A 15,660-nucleotide genomic window follows, 5' to 3' on the forward strand; every position below is an offset into this window, starting at 1 on the left:
GTACATAATAATAAGTCCAAATTACAGATTCCAATGCACTTTTTTTTTAAGTTTGTCATCACAGCCTATTCTTTATAGAAACTTTTATTTACCGATATGTATAAAAAAATTAAATAGTTTGTCTTTATGTTTTGGGGACAAGAAGGAGTCACGTGCTCCCCGTTTTGTGATTATTTTTGTATTCTCAGTGGTGTTAAAGCAGCCTTGTGAAATATGACCTGCAGCAAGCTGAGAGCACTGGACTCTAGTGTATAAATTTGCATACACGCTTTTGCTATTTTAACTAGTTGCGCTTGTTTTCTATAGAATTCATTATTTGCCAAAGTTGGTTCATAATAATGAGTCCAAATTACCGATTTCAATACATTTCTTGATTATTTTCTTTAAAGTTTGACACCTTCCTATTTAAAGGAATGTTTATTCACTGGTAAGTACCACACAATTAAATAGTTAATTTGTTTTCTGTTTTGGTGGCAGAAAGGTCTTGCATTCTCCATTATTTTTGTGCTCTTCCTCTAGGGGCAGGGGTGTTAGTGCAGGGTTATTGACATACAGCCTAGGGGCTTGAGGTATTGCTGTGAATGCTGCTATGTGAGACTCCCTCCAGGAGAATGAAACATTTGTGCACCTCATTCTAGGGGAAAGAGGGAGTTTGGTATAAGGAAGGATGCCAAGCATCTGCAATATTCTTCGATTTGAGAGGAGTGTTTTCTGCATGCTGACAGTGCTTGTACAACACTCCAATAGGGGAAATTCTGCACCACAAGTAATTACTACAGGGCTCTCTCAAGTCAGATACAAATGGTTAAAATATCAATCACAATGCTGTGAGGGTGAAGCCCCAAACTAAAAATGTGCATATAGACTCTGCCACTCTAATTACTTGTGCTAATTGCCTATAGGATAAATAAATATACCGAAGCTGGTTTATCGTGTAGAATGTACATAGTAATTTACAATAGATGTCTTAAGAGTTATGAAAATAGTTGATATAACCCTACTATACATAGGGACTTTCAGGAAGTGCAAGTCTCTAACAGCTTTTATTTTGGGGAAACTATTTTTATATGTGTACAAAAGCAGAAGGGTAATGGTACAAAGTTAAAATGTAGTCAATCAAAATAATAGCATCCAATAGCTGGAGTGTGCTGGACTGTTAATCTACACCTTTTGCTGGTGTGGAAGGGACATGTCAACAGACCAATGGTGAAACAGTGTTTTTTGGTAACCCATATATATGCATGTATTTTCTGTATGATATTTATAAAGCATGAGGCTGACAAAACAGCTAATGCTGTTTTTTAGCCAGACCTAAAAAGTGTAATACAGTCACAGAGCAGGAGACATTTTACTGCCAGCTGAAAAAGATAATGCACAGATAATGCACAATCTAGACACTAACATATTTGTTATCCAGGTGTAATTTGGACACATTTCAGAGAGACAGTTGACAGGTTTTATGAACTATGTATGTTAATCAAAAGCAACAACACAAAAGAAGGACATTTAATAAACACATCAGTCCATTGTTGAGAAGATGGAGACTGGGGACTAGCATGGGCGTCAATTCACAAAAGTGCCACGGAAGCAGAAGTGACTTCACATGCCCTTTTGGCGTTCACTTTTACTCACACATACACATCCTTACACATACACATGTATTCATACATACACACACACACACACTCTGCCTACACATACACAAAGATTCACACATTACACACTCTCCCTTACATAAACACACTCAAAACATACAGACATTTGAAAGCATTTTTTGTTAACTTACCTCAGCTGCATGGGAAATAATATTCCAGCTATTTGTATTCTATTTTTTTATTAGACTAATAGAGAATAATATAATATTATTCACTATTAGTACAATAAAAAACTTGACAAAAAGCATGCAAAGTTAAGCTCTCATCAATGTCCATAAGGACGAGCTGTTTCTGTTCCTGGCACTGATTTTGAAACTGCTGACACTAGGAGTCACAAATGCAGTGCCAGGGGTCACAAGGCGCATGCCAGAGGTTGCACGAGCGGCCCCTGGCAACCCCTAAATGACGGCAATAGGGACTAGCCTGATGCACACCTAGTGGCGTAACGAATCATGAGTGGGCCCCCCTGCAAAGTACATGGAGGAGTCTTATCACCAGAGTCCGTCCGGAACTCTCAGGTCAGGGGACTGTGCTTAGGGGCCCCACGGGAGCTCAGGCCCCCTGCACCTATCACGCCACTGTGCGCACCGAGGGCTATGTAAGGGTTATGGTACTTGTACGATCCCAAATTGCAGCTGAAAGGATCATGCAGAGGCAGGTTCCGTGAAATAACTTCAGGTTTATTTCCAAGTAGAAGAACCCATCCAGGCCCCAGCATCCAGCTCATCCAACAGCTCCGGCTCATTTGAAGAAACACAATCCTATCACCTGGGAGACCACGACCCAGCTTAGAACCTCTCGTAACCAATGCAGCATGACATCAGAAGTACAAAGGCTTCAGATGCAGCTTAAGATGCCACACACCTTCCCCGTTAACAAAAAGAAAAGAAAAGTAAAGAAACAAGAGAGGAAGAGAAAGAAAGAAAGGTAAAGGAAAGACACAAGAAAATAATAAGTACTCGAACATGAGAAGAAGCCTTCAAGACACAAAATCCTTAAGATAGCTTGGCCTCTTAACAATCCTAGAGGACAAACGTGGAGATGCAACAGAAGTATTATTAGCATTCTCACTAACCACAGAACCGTCACCACATTCAGCCCCTTTACAAACTGAGACCGTATTGAGATTCCAAATTCTGTGATCCTGAGTTTTAACAGCATTTTTAAACACCTTTATAACCCGTATGGGTTTGGAAAATCTAACCTTGGTACCAGGTTGCCTAATGACAACCAAGTCACCAAGCTTGACCACGGTCTATTTGGACGATTTCTTCGAGTCAAAATGTATTTTCCTAGATAAGCACTTGGCTTCCTCTCTCTTTTGCCAGTCAGGAGAAACCTTCTCTGACGAAGAGCTAGAGGCAGCCTCTTCTAGATGTCTGACCCAAGGTGGCTCTACTAAAGTACAAGGAGACCTACCCCTAAAGAGGACAAAAGGTGACTTCCCAGTCGTGTAAGGGTGTAAGCCTATAATTCTCAACCTTTCTGAGATCCTCTTTCCAGCTGAGACCAGAGCTTTTCGCCCATGAGATGGTCTCCTTCAACTCCCTATTGAACCTTTCTACCATTCCATTGGTATCTGGGTGGTAAAGGGAACACTTATTTTGCTTTATGCCATGATTTTTAAGAAAAGCCTCCATTTCTCGTGAAACCAACCGCACCCCATTGTCAGTGAGAATAACTTTAGGGTAACCCTCTTTGGCCTCGAGGGATTCTAAAAATTTGATGACAGACACAGTCTCAATGCTAGACGTAAAACAAACTTCAGGCCACCTGGAAAACAGATCCATAAGCACCAAAATATACGATTTGCTGGCCATTAGTATGCACTGGACCCAAAATGTCTACTTGCACTTCTTTCCAGGGACCACGAGGAAGCTCCCTGATCACCATTGGTTGGACCCTTGTGAGCTTAGACTTTTCACTAGAGGCACAGACCAGGCAGTCTCTCACAACTCTCTCCACATGCAGATCCATACCCGGCCACCAATAAGAGGATTGCAGCCTCTCTTTAGTTTTTGACATGCCTGAATGTGACCTGTGAGCCAACTCAATCAAAAGTTGACAAAGTTTAAGAGGTGGAACGAGTCTCACTCCACGTAATAGCACACCATCACAAGCAGCTAACTCATCCTCAAGACTCCAATATTTGGCAGCTTCTTCGGATGCCTGTTTTTTTTATGCCATCCCTTTTGAATGAGAGACAACACTTCTGAGAGAACAGGATCAGTAGATAGCTCAAGGTGCCATTGTTGCTCATCAATGATCCCTTCACCAACCACACACACGCAAAGATCAATGTCCTCATAATTCTTATCAAGACCCTCACCTTCTCCTACCAACCTTGAGAGAGTATCAGCAATGACTTTGTCTACTCCTGGAATGTACTTGATATCAAGATCATAATCTTGGACTACTATGACCCATTTTGTTATCCAATCAGAAATGAGGTTAATCCCTTTTTTATAGAAAGTCTCACAGAGAGGCTTGTGATAAATTTTTACCAAGAACTTGGTTTCCCACAAAAATTTCTTCAACTTCTTAATGGCCCAATAAACAGCCAATGCCTCTCGTTTGATAATAGAGTAATGAGACTCTGCGTCTTTGAGCTCCCGAGAAAGAAACATGATAGTTTCCACATCCCCCTTCACCTTCCTGTTGGAGAACGGCTCCCAAACGTTTAAGACTTGCATCCGTTGTAACAATGGACGTTCTGGAGGGGTCAAAACTTTTAAACTTGGGGGCATCACTGAGTTTTCTCTTGAGAAAGTCAAACTCCAGATCACATTCTTTGGACCAAATGAAATCCGCACCTTTCCTCAAGAGAGCCCTCATTTGATTACTACTCTCGGCAAAGTTTTCAATTAATTTGTTATAATACTCAATCATTCCTAAGAATTTAAGGAGTTCCTCTCTACAGGAAGGGGCAGACATGCGGGTAATAGTGTCAACCAAATAGGAGTTGGGGGCTATCCCCTCACCTGAGATCGTGTGTCCCAAGTAATGAATGGAGGATGTGCCAAACTGACACTTCTCAGATTTGATAGTGAGATTAGCATCCCTTAATCTTTCCAAAATAACATTAAGGCGGTCATTGTGCTCTTTGTGATCCTTTCCCAAATACTAAAATATCACCTTGGTAGACACAAACCCTTTACAACCTTTGAGTACCTTCTCCATTATACGCTGAAAAACGGATGCTGCAGACACAAGGCCAAACAGCATCCTTACAAATCTAAAAGTTCCAAAAGGCGTTATAAAAGCTGTATAGTCCCTTGAAGCTTCATCCAGCTCTATCTGGTTAAAGGCTGAAGCTAAGTCAGTGGTGCTGAAGACTTTAGCTCCCCCAAGCAAAACTAACAGCTCTGAGATATTTGGGAGAGGAAAATGATCCAATACAACTCAATTGTTCAATTGCCTCAAGTCCACACAAAGACGTAGGGACCCGTTGGCCTTACGAGCAGCTACAACAGGGGCCAACCAATCAGTCCCTTCGACTTCCTCGATGATTCCTCCTTGTTTAAGCTTGTCCAATTCCTTGCTCATTACATCCCTAACTTTGCAGCAAGAGGGCTGAGAGTCAGGGCGGAAATGTATTTCAAGCTTGAAATCCTTAAGGCACCCAAGTTCATCCCTAAAAACATTTGGAAAACTTTGTTAGACTGCAGTTGCTACATCAAGATCAGCTGCAACACTTTGTTTGACTGCAGTTGCCACATCAAGACCAGCTCCAACAACTACTGCATTCACCTCATCCTTAACCTTAATGGGAAATTTGCTACTCGGGTCGAGCATGACCCCCCAGATCCCTTTGATGGAACCAGCTGATGATGCTGTCTCCTTTTTCCGAGACGTAGATCTTGCCAGAAGTATAACGATTTTTATATTCAATGAGTCCCACAAAGTAGCCACGGAGTGGAATGGGCTCACCACCATAGGCCAAAGGACGAATGTCTGGTTTCAGCAGAACTGTCTTGTCAGCCAACTTGTTTTGATAAAATACCCTTGAAACTATGGTGATTTTAACACCTGAGTTGAACAGAACCTTAGTGGATTCACCTTCAACTAAGATTTCATTTATTGGGCAAACCCTGGATTCCTTTCCAGACTGTACTTGTACCACAATCTGACCACAGACAAAGTCCTCCTCAGAGATCTCAGCCTCCACACATTTGATGTTAGAAGCGATCCTCTTTGATTTACAGACAGTGGAGAGATGACCTTTCTTTTTACATTTGGAACATGTGACATTCAATGCTGGACATTTTTTATTGTTAGCTAAGTGGCCAACTTTGTCACACCTGTAGCATTTGCCTACAAAAGGTTTACTTTTGGTCTTGGAAATATTGCTCGATTTAGAAGTACTTTTAGATTCTTCATGAACAACTTGAACAGAAGTTTTCTTATCCTTTTGCAGTGTTGACACACTTGAGAGAGTGCTCCACCCTCTTCGCTACCTGAATTACTTCGTCAAGAGGTGGTTCATCCCTCAACCAGAGTTCTTCACAAATCTTATCAATATTGCACCCAAACATAAACTGATCTCTGATCCTTTCATCAAGCAAAGCAGTGAATTTGCAAGATGAAGCACGTTTCCTAAGTTGAGTGATGTAGCTTTCAACACTCGCATCATCATTTTGCATCCTTTTAGCGGTTTGATGACTTTCTAGTATGGTGCTGACTCTACGAAGATAGTATTTATCAAGTTTTTTTCATGCAGATCTCAAACTTGTTTAAACCTGTACTCTCCACATCAGTTAGTTCGGGAAGGTGATCGAAAACATCTTGTCCTTCCGACCTTAAACAATGAAGCAAAAGAGAAGATCTACACTCAGCACTAAGGCTAACTCCACATACCCTTGCATAGCGCTCAAATACTTTTTTCTATTTTTGCCACTTTATGGGTGGCCCACCAGGAGACATCAGAAAGAAAGGAGGCGTTGTTACATTTTGCATGGTTAAGTATAAAATGAAGTGGACAGTAAGTAAGCAATGTAAGCAATTATCCTAGAGAACACAATTGTGAAGCAAAACGCCAGTTTCAATGTGACACCTTACCATTAATATGAATGAACACATAAAAGATGACAAAATGTTATTGGATATGGGTGTATCACAATTGTTGGTAGTCATAGATGGCAATAATCTTGCAAATTTATGTGAGTGTGTCACAGCAGATGTGGCACACTGAGGTGATTTTGACGTCAGATGTAGCACAAATAATATAATGCACCCCAAGCAGTGCCTCCTTGAAATGTGAGTGTCACAGAAGAGGCACACACCTTTACATTAAATAAATAACAAGTGTGTGTCACAGATGTGGCACACAACGTAGGAAAGAGCAAAGAAGCAATTACTTGTGTGCATGTCAAAGAATTGGCACGCAAAGCAAAACAAGAGGCACTTATGAAATGTGTGCATGTCACAGAAGCGGCACGCAGATTTTTTAAATAAATAACTAATATGTGTGTGTGTCACAGATGTGGCACACAACGAAGGACAATGCTTAATATCACTTGTGTGCGTGTCACAAAAGTGGCTCATAAGGTAAAACAAAAGGCATCAGAGGAAAAGCAAGATGGCGGCACGTTGCGTGACCTACATGCCGCCGCAGCTCAAAGGTCCTAGGTGAAGCAGAGTGCACAAAGCCCAGAACGTGTGAAAAGGAAGTCGAACGAAGGAGATGCTCCGAGAAGGTTGAGGAGCCGAACATGATAGTAAAGCTGGCCCATAAATATTATAAAAATAGAGCAAACAGGCTCAACGCATGTAGTGAAAAGAAAATAGAAAATTCACAGCTGGGAAACAATGAAGTAAAGAACTGTAGCAAAACTGTAACGTGAATTTGTCCAAGCAGACCGCAAAAAGTAAGCAACGTTTCCATCGAGTAACAAAGAGGAAACATAAGCGAAGGGACGAGCCTGCGTTGATAGACCATCCCTCATAAATGCAGAAAGGGTGAAAACGCGGCGATAGCTCCCAGTCCCTGGGGTGTAGATTTAAATAGTTTAAAAGCATAGAAGGGTGTATAGGTGGCAGAGACCAACGACCCTTGTATAAAAGAACAATCCCGGTAAACAACTTGAAATAAACACAGTACCTGAGGTAGGAGTGGCCGATCACTACCTATAAACAGGGACAGTAAAGAAAGCAGTTGAGAGGTGTTGAGTTCTTCTTCTTGCCTTTCAGCTGCCGACTACGCCAGTCTAAGATCCCAAATTGCAGCAGAAAGGATAACGCAAAGGCAGGTTCCGTGAAATAACTTCAGGTTTATTTCCAAGTAGAATAACCCATCCAGGCCCCAGCATCCAGCTCATCCAACTGCTCCAGCTCATTTGAAGAAACACAATCCTATCACCTGGGAGACCAGGACCCAGCTTAAAACTTCTCATAACCAAGGCAGCATGACATCAGAAGTACAAAGGCTTCAGATGCAGCTTAAAATGCCACAGTACTCAAGTGAGGTATCGAACTTCCATGTTTCTTACAAATGCAGTCTGTCTGCTCTCAGGCATTAGCCCAGTGGATCTCTGAGAGAAACAATTTAACAGGTTAAGAAGGGAGGGGCGTGTTCGGGTCGCTCTGCGAGGATTTAGATGCTGGCCAAGTGAAAGCAAAGACCCCCAGTACCTGTCCATGCACAGATCACCCATTTCTTCCATTGAAAGTGAATTTCGGTGAGAGACTGCAAATGCCTGTCACCTCTCTGCTCTCCCACCTTGTGATAAACTGCTCCATCTTGGCATGTGATTGTGTTTCTATACTTTGTAATGTTTTATCTAGGGTATGTCATATTTCAACAATCTGTATGTAGTGTTGACTCGTATTTTGTGGTGTTTTTTTCATGTTATTTTATGTTACACTCTGAAAAGTGTTGCTAAGTTGTGTTACATTATGGCCCCTGGTTCCACCTAATAGCAGGAATGTGTTTTTTAGTCTCTGCATAGCAAGGTTGTCTCTGGATTTTCTTCAGAGACTGATACATAATTTGGTGTCTCCTCAGCAATATTGCAGAATATATGGAAATCATTTGTGGGACTTCATCTGTATAGTTGACCTTAGGACTCATAATGGGGATATTTACATGGATGAAGTGTTGTGCTTCGTAGATTGAGGGCTGCACTGGCTGGACTCTATCAAGCACTGGTACCATGGACTTACCCTCTGTGGTTCTAGCATAGTGACCAATGCAGGTATCATACGGAGAGCCACATGCTGTCACATTCCCCGCACAAGACAGACCGGTCCTATTGCGGCACACTTGGCACGAGATCGCTTTTCCTGAAAGAAAAAACAGATGGACAAAGTGTTATGTATGGCACCCAGTGTTCCCTCATCCCTACTGCTTCTTTGAATGATATTAATGTTATCCTCAATCAATTTGAATTTCTGAGGGGCACTGACCAGAGGGACTCCATCTCCAAGGGCCATCATGCTGTGATGGATCAAGGGCCTTCCACTATTCGAGTGTTTACTTTTTTTTAGATTTGTAAAGCTCTACAACTCATCATGGTTCTGTTGAGCCCAAAAAAGGATCAAGACGTTATTGAAAAGTTGCGGGGCAGCAGCCGTGGGATGGGGTACTGCCACAATGTATGGTTTGCCTGAATCTGGTATTTCATTAGGGGGCAGATGTAACAGAGAAAGCTCTTCCCAGATATGTGCCCGCTTGTGGACTGGGATTTGAAGATGAAAAAGGTCCACTACTCTGGGATTACGCAGTGGCTGGGACCAGGGCAGCTTTAGCGCTGGTGGTGTCAGGTATAATAATTACAACCTTCCGGCCACCTAAACCATGGTGGGGAGACTTGGGAAAGTAGTTGGTGAATTAGGAGGTTATGATCGCCTTATAGGCGTTCTTCAATTGCCATATCTAGGGATATCCACTAATATATAACCTATTAAGCTAATTTTTGTTCTTTTGCAGTTCATTGTTAAAAATGTATTGCCTCCATGTGTCTGATTCAGTTAGGGTTAGGTGGGCTAGCTAATGACCTGTCCCCATGAACAATGCTGGATGTCACTTCCTGTTATCCCAGGAACACCCCACGCCGGATTGTATGGTTCAAAGGAAGTGCTGCAGCCAGCTATAACCCCGGTGAGCTTCATCTTTTTGTCGATAATACAAGTTAATGAGTCAAGGTGGGCACCAAGGGACCTCAGTGTCAAATGTGCATTGACTATCCCTGTTGAAGAACATTGAAGACCATAAGCTGGTTACCTGTTTTAAAGCTTCAGAACAGCTGTTGACTATCATGGTTGTTGGTTGTTATTCCTCTAACATTACAGTGCAAACTGTTGTATCAGGCTCAAGCCCCCAATTACTCCACATCAGGGTTTTATTGAAATGATTGTCGGGTAGGTGCCATCCCTTCTTCAAGGACACCTAAAGCCTTCTAATAATGTATTTGGATAATTAATATTTTAAAGTATGGACCTTTTTTGTGGGAGCATTTGTATTGCTTCTTACAATCTGGTGATCTATCTGAGCTAAGTGTCCAATGCATTTTTTGCATAATTCTCATCTTCAAAAATAAATAAAACTCCCCCCAAAAATTAAAAAGGTTTGTACTGTATTTTTTTGTTGATCTTGACCTACATGCTAATGAAGGTGCCTCCTTCCCACACAAGCCCTTAGTCCTACCTTCGGTTTGGATCTGGAACTCAGTGTTCCCATTAATTCTCATTAATCTTTACCTGAAGCTTGTTGCCTGAGTCCTTCCATTGATTCTGGTCTATTGTGGGTCGCCCTGGCCTTGTCTGGGAGTGAGAGTTGAACCCAACACAATGGGCTTACATTTGAGTTTGATCTGGACCCAGCATTGCAGGCCTGCCTTGGGGGTGACATGGGACCCAGAACGTGTTCCTGCTTTAGGGCTCGAATCTGATCCCACTGCATTGGACCTCACTTGGTAGGCCTGGCTTAGGGCTCTTGCTTAGGGCTCATGGTACAGTGCCAGCCTTGGAGAGTGACCTGCAGCGCTCCACATCGGGTCCTCATTGAGGTATGATGCTTTGCCAAGTGTTTTGGGTTTGTACAGGACCTGAACTGACACTTTATTATTATTATAATAATAATTATTATTATTATTAGTAGTAATAGTAGTAGTAGTAGTAGTATTAGTAGAAGTAGCAGTAAAAGATCTAATATAGTGCAAGCAGCTACCCACAAGGAGGATTCCTGGCGCTAAGGTGTGGTCATATTCCACTACTCAAACAACCACTTTCTTCAGCAGTTTCTGAAAGGAGGACAAATAAGTGCAGCCTCTCAAAGTTAGCGGAAGACTGTTCCAAAGCTTGGGGTCCCATGAAGCCCTCCCCTTCCACCGCCTACTGTAATTACCTGGGAATCTGGATAAAGGGTCTGAGGTGTCAGCAGTGTCCTTCTGCACCAAAAAACATCCTCCAAAGGAAACAAGCATTGGCATAGCCAATAGGTCTCGCTTTTGAGACCTTATAAGTGTTTAGCCTTGCAACAGTTGCATAACTAAATACTTAAAAGGTCCCAAAAGCGAGACCTATTGGCTATGCCAGTGGTTGTTTCTGTTTATTACTGCTCTGTAGTAATAGCGGCGCACGGGTGCTACCATTACTACATAGAAGTAATAAACTGGAAAAAAAAATGGCTCACGGAGAACATCAAAGCGGCCGTACGACCGCGAAAGTGAAAGTGATCGCGTTCGCGATCAAACATCAAAGCGGCCTCAAAACTGAGGTGCGCACATGCACTGTAGCTCCAGGCTACAGTGGTAGCACTTTTCTGAGCCCTCACAAAAAGTCTCGCCAGACCAGCGCATGCGCTGGGTCAGGCAAGCCCTAAAAAACGTCAGTCCCGGCCTGAGCCCAGTTAAATTCCCAGAAACCGAGCAACCAACACCGATAGGCAAGGGACAAAACATAACAGGAACTACATGGTTTGCCCCACAACATCCTAGTGAAGTGGAGAAGGAGGTCAAGTGTCAGGAGATCACAAAATATGGGGGTCATTACGATGTCGGGTGGAATCACTTAAGCCTGACGCTGCTTCTGTCATGAGACTGAGTGACACCAGGTCGGCGGTCCTGCCCGCCTCATTAGGATGCGACCAAACACTGGTTGCATTCCTACATTTCACTATGGGAGCATGCATTCCGTCCATAATCCGGCTGTAATGCATGCTCCCTTTGTAAAATTGGGAAGTGCGGTTTATCCCTGAATCCAGTGGCATGTACCTCAAGGTGCCTGCCACAAGGTGCAGGGATCAACAGGGTAGCACCCAGGTGCCTCCTCAGCCTCACACCAGAGGCCGTGCACCCAAAGGGGTCCTGCTGGGGGAACCGAAGATGCATTCTAACATGGTGTCCAGCATGAAAACCATGTCGGAAACCGTCATCGTAATCTCAAGGGCGGTTCTTCGATTACAGGCAGGATTCGGAATGGTGGACGGTCTCTCCGAGCCCATTGGAAGCCAGCCGGAATGACCGGCCTGTTTCCTTTCCGACCGCCTCCATTGTAATGAGGCGGTCAGAAAGGAAACCAAATGGGCCATTACGATGCGGCTGTAAAGGCTTCCACTGTATGTCGGTGCCTTTATGAGCTGCATCGTAATATGCCCCTATGTGAATGCATTGGGGTGGAGGCACACTGTCTGGTGGTTCTTAAAAGAGGATGAGTGGAGGTCGGTGAAAGAGGTACAGGTAACAAAGCCTCTGCCTGGTGGCAGGCCCGGATCCCATCTCTGTTGATCCAGATCCCATCCCCTCAATAAGTTTATCCTCTCCACCATGCATCTTGACCTGCTACATGGCTTGCTTGTTCCATAGAATCCAAACAGGTTAGGTAAGAACAAAGGACTTCTATCTTTCAACTGCTTTATAACTTTATAACTATAGCCAGAAAAGTACATGCAAATGTAATACAAAAATGGTTACGTAAAACATGAATAATACCAGTAAAAATAAAAAATGCATAAAACAACAATTCGTACAAATTGCATGTAAAAATCCGTCAAATGGTTATTTAAAAAAAAAAATCATTCACATTTGAAAAGCGAATACATAGGGTAAATATAAAAACAGACATGTCACGTATGGGAAGAGTGAACCTTTCTACAAACCAACCACACAGCGCCCAAGAATTTGGCAACCACACAAGCATATAATGGCTGGCAATCAGATCTAAGTATGCCAAGAGCAGTGCTATAACTTCTCCTACCCAGCTGTCTGCAAAGGGGCGAAAGCCAGAAGGAGCGTGCACGGGCACGAGCAGGGTAAACAAAAAAACCATGGAGTACAGTTTCCTACAAAGGGTTGCACACAAGGCAAGCCGCCACTTCAGAGGCCAGCCATTTAGAGGTAAATGATTTCTGTAGTAAAGTGCCCACTGTAAATTGGAAATAAGGTTTTCTATCCAACGGCACTAAAAGGGTGTTACAAAGCTGCGCAAAGGCACAAACAGTTTTAAGGTCAGGAAACTCGCCTGACAAAGTCTTATTAGCTGCTTTGTGGACTTCATCAGATAGTGTTTTTGCCCAGTAGAGCTTTTTCAGAAGTTCTTTTGAGGGGATCAGGCCCACAGATGTTATCTCCCATCAGTCAGCTAAGCTAGAGTCAAGCCACTGATAGTGATCTAGTTCAATAACCTCCTCAGGTGCATTGACCTAATGGACTAACTCAGGTGTGGACCATAGGCCCCTCCCAAACAGCAACGGGCGCAAATGACATTTACCTCCACCCTCTTAACGCCCACGTCCAATGTCAGAGGGTGGGACAGACCGATGGCAGGGAGGGTACAATGCAGACATTGCTTTCAGATCGAATAAATCCGTCAAGGTTGGAAAAGCCCCAAAGCTCCGCCCCGCGGAGAGCAGAGCCGAGTGCCTTCGCTTCATAACTCTGAAGAGCTGGTGCTTTGTTTACTATGGGAGGCTCCATGGTCTTTGAAAATGGTCCCCACTGTCTCTTTCTGCTGCATCAGCGCCTTACTAACATGGGGCGTCCATGACATGGAAGCAGACAGAGTTACAATCCAAAGTGGCAAATCAATCCACTCTCTCTGAAGCTGCTCCCTCGAGTTCCAATCTCCCTTTAAACGATTTGTGCGGATTAAATCAGTTTGGTCTTGACAGTTTTCATTTCCAGTTTTCCCTATACTCTCAAATAGGGAGTTTGCCGCCATGGTTGGCAAAGCTTTCCACCTACCTTTGCAAAGGTACTAGTAGTAACATTACGCTTGTCAATTCTGTCCTATAAAACTCCACTCTGATTTGTGGGCGGAGACTTGTAAGGCTGCATTTAGGTGTAGACTGACGCTTGGCTATAGTGAATAGAAAAACTATCGTAGTTACACCCGGCAACCAACCAGGTGTGCCTGGTAGTGGTAAATGTACACGTGTATATTTCCCTATCTGAATAGGCCCCTGGGAAGTAGATGAAACTTATTAAATCCTCGTAAATCAAAGAGCAGTCTAATGACGAGAAAACCTGCGTTAGGGCTGTGCAGAGTAATAATATAGATGTGTCACTATTGCAATGCAGACTTTTCTTTACTTTCTCGTTTTATGACTTGTTGGAACATGTTACTTCAAACAAACGCCATAATCGTTTAAAAGCTAACAGCTGATGGCGCTCAGCCTTACGCCTTCATCTAATAATTAGTCGGCCCTGCACTGGGCTTTTGACTGCATCAAAAAACCCTAACTGGCCCACACCACACTGAAAGTAAAAAAAAATCACCATACTAACAATCGTTGCAATACAGGTACGTCTGCTACTGCAGCTTGGGGGCTTATTTACAAGCCTGTTCTCTGCCCGTGCACCATGTTGCGTGACGCTCCGGCTGCGCAACCTGCTGTGTGAGATTTACAAGCACACATAAAGCAACCATGCGTGGTTTTACGTGTGCCTGTGAAGAACCGGGCTGATTAAGCCCAGCGGCGCAGGTTACGCCTGAAATCTTCTGAGTTCGCCTTCCAAATTACAGAGACACAGAACACTCTGTCTGGCATAGGAACTTCAATTTATTAGCTGCAGCTAGGTACAGTTGTCCTAGAAGTACATCAGTGGTAGGTTCTCAGAAGACTGCCATTTCAATCCGTGGCTCACAGTCTTTTGTAGCGCTTGAATCCCCTAAAGCAACAACCCCCTCAATGTGCAATAAAAATACAAATCATCCACAAGAAAACATTCTTTGTACAAGATACAGGATAATGGGTAATAGAAATTCCTTCCCTAAGGTCGTGTTCTCTACCCGACCCTATAGGTCAGGTGGCATAGCCATTCCTTGGTTAAATTAATTTACGACTGTCATGTGTTTGCGTGTTGGAGATGGTGATTCGTAAAACAACTGCAGAGGCCGAGAACGGTCACCAAGGGTCAATAGATGGTTATCTCGGGGATTAGTTGCTTCGAGCCGGGTCTCAGAATGGACATAGCTCAGGGAAACAGGAAAGGTCGTGTAATATGCGCAGAAGTATAGAATGTCAGAGAAATGCTATGAAGGTTGGAGGTGCCTGAGTGAGGGCAACAGCGTAATGGTGTTACAAGCAAAGATGGGGCCGTATTTAAATTTCCTCAGACCCTCCTTTTGCCATTACTCAAGAAAAGAACCCAGAGGCTGTTGTTAATCTGAATCGACTTCAATAGCCATGAAATCTACAAGCTGTTGTTGCAGCATTATCTTGGCGTTTGCTGCTTTCTGTGATACCGGATTTGGAACACACCACCCTGTGTTCCAAATCCGGAGCAGAGCCCGCGTATAGCTGGACCACATTGTAGGCAAAGGCAACAAGAGAAGAGAATAGCCAAAGTCGCTCCGACAAAGGTAAGAATCTTCCATCCCCATGTAGACAGTAGTTCCCCAAACCATCCCAGCAAAGACCAATTCCCTTCATCCTTGTGAACGGACTCAGCGATCTTATGTAGCTTAGAGATGGCTTGGTATACTGTAGGGGCGTTGTCTGGAATAAAAATGCAACAGCTAGATCCGATCAATCTGCATACGCCCCCACGGTCAGCAAGGATGATAT

General features: G+C 43.4%; 1 protein-coding gene across 1 annotated transcript in view; it reads right to left on the bottom strand.

Annotated features, from left to right (window-relative positions):
* Positions 1-15,660, bottom strand: part of LOC146808872 (phospholipase A2 inhibitor and Ly6/PLAUR domain-containing protein-like) — a 67,141-nt gene that overhangs the window by 33,801 nt on the left and 17,680 nt on the right. Inside the window, exon 2 of the mRNA XM_085615686.1 lies at positions 8,817-8,936. Coding sequence (XP_085471812.1) covers positions 8,817-8,936 — 120 coding nt within the window. The remainder of the gene's footprint in view (positions 1-8,816; positions 8,937-15,660) is intronic.

The sequence above is a fragment of the Triturus cristatus genome, chromosome 7 (assembly GCF_964204655.1).
Source record: "Triturus cristatus chromosome 7, aTriCri1.1, whole genome shotgun sequence".
Classification (NCBI taxonomy): Eukaryota; Metazoa; Chordata; class Amphibia; order Caudata; family Salamandridae; genus Triturus; species Triturus cristatus.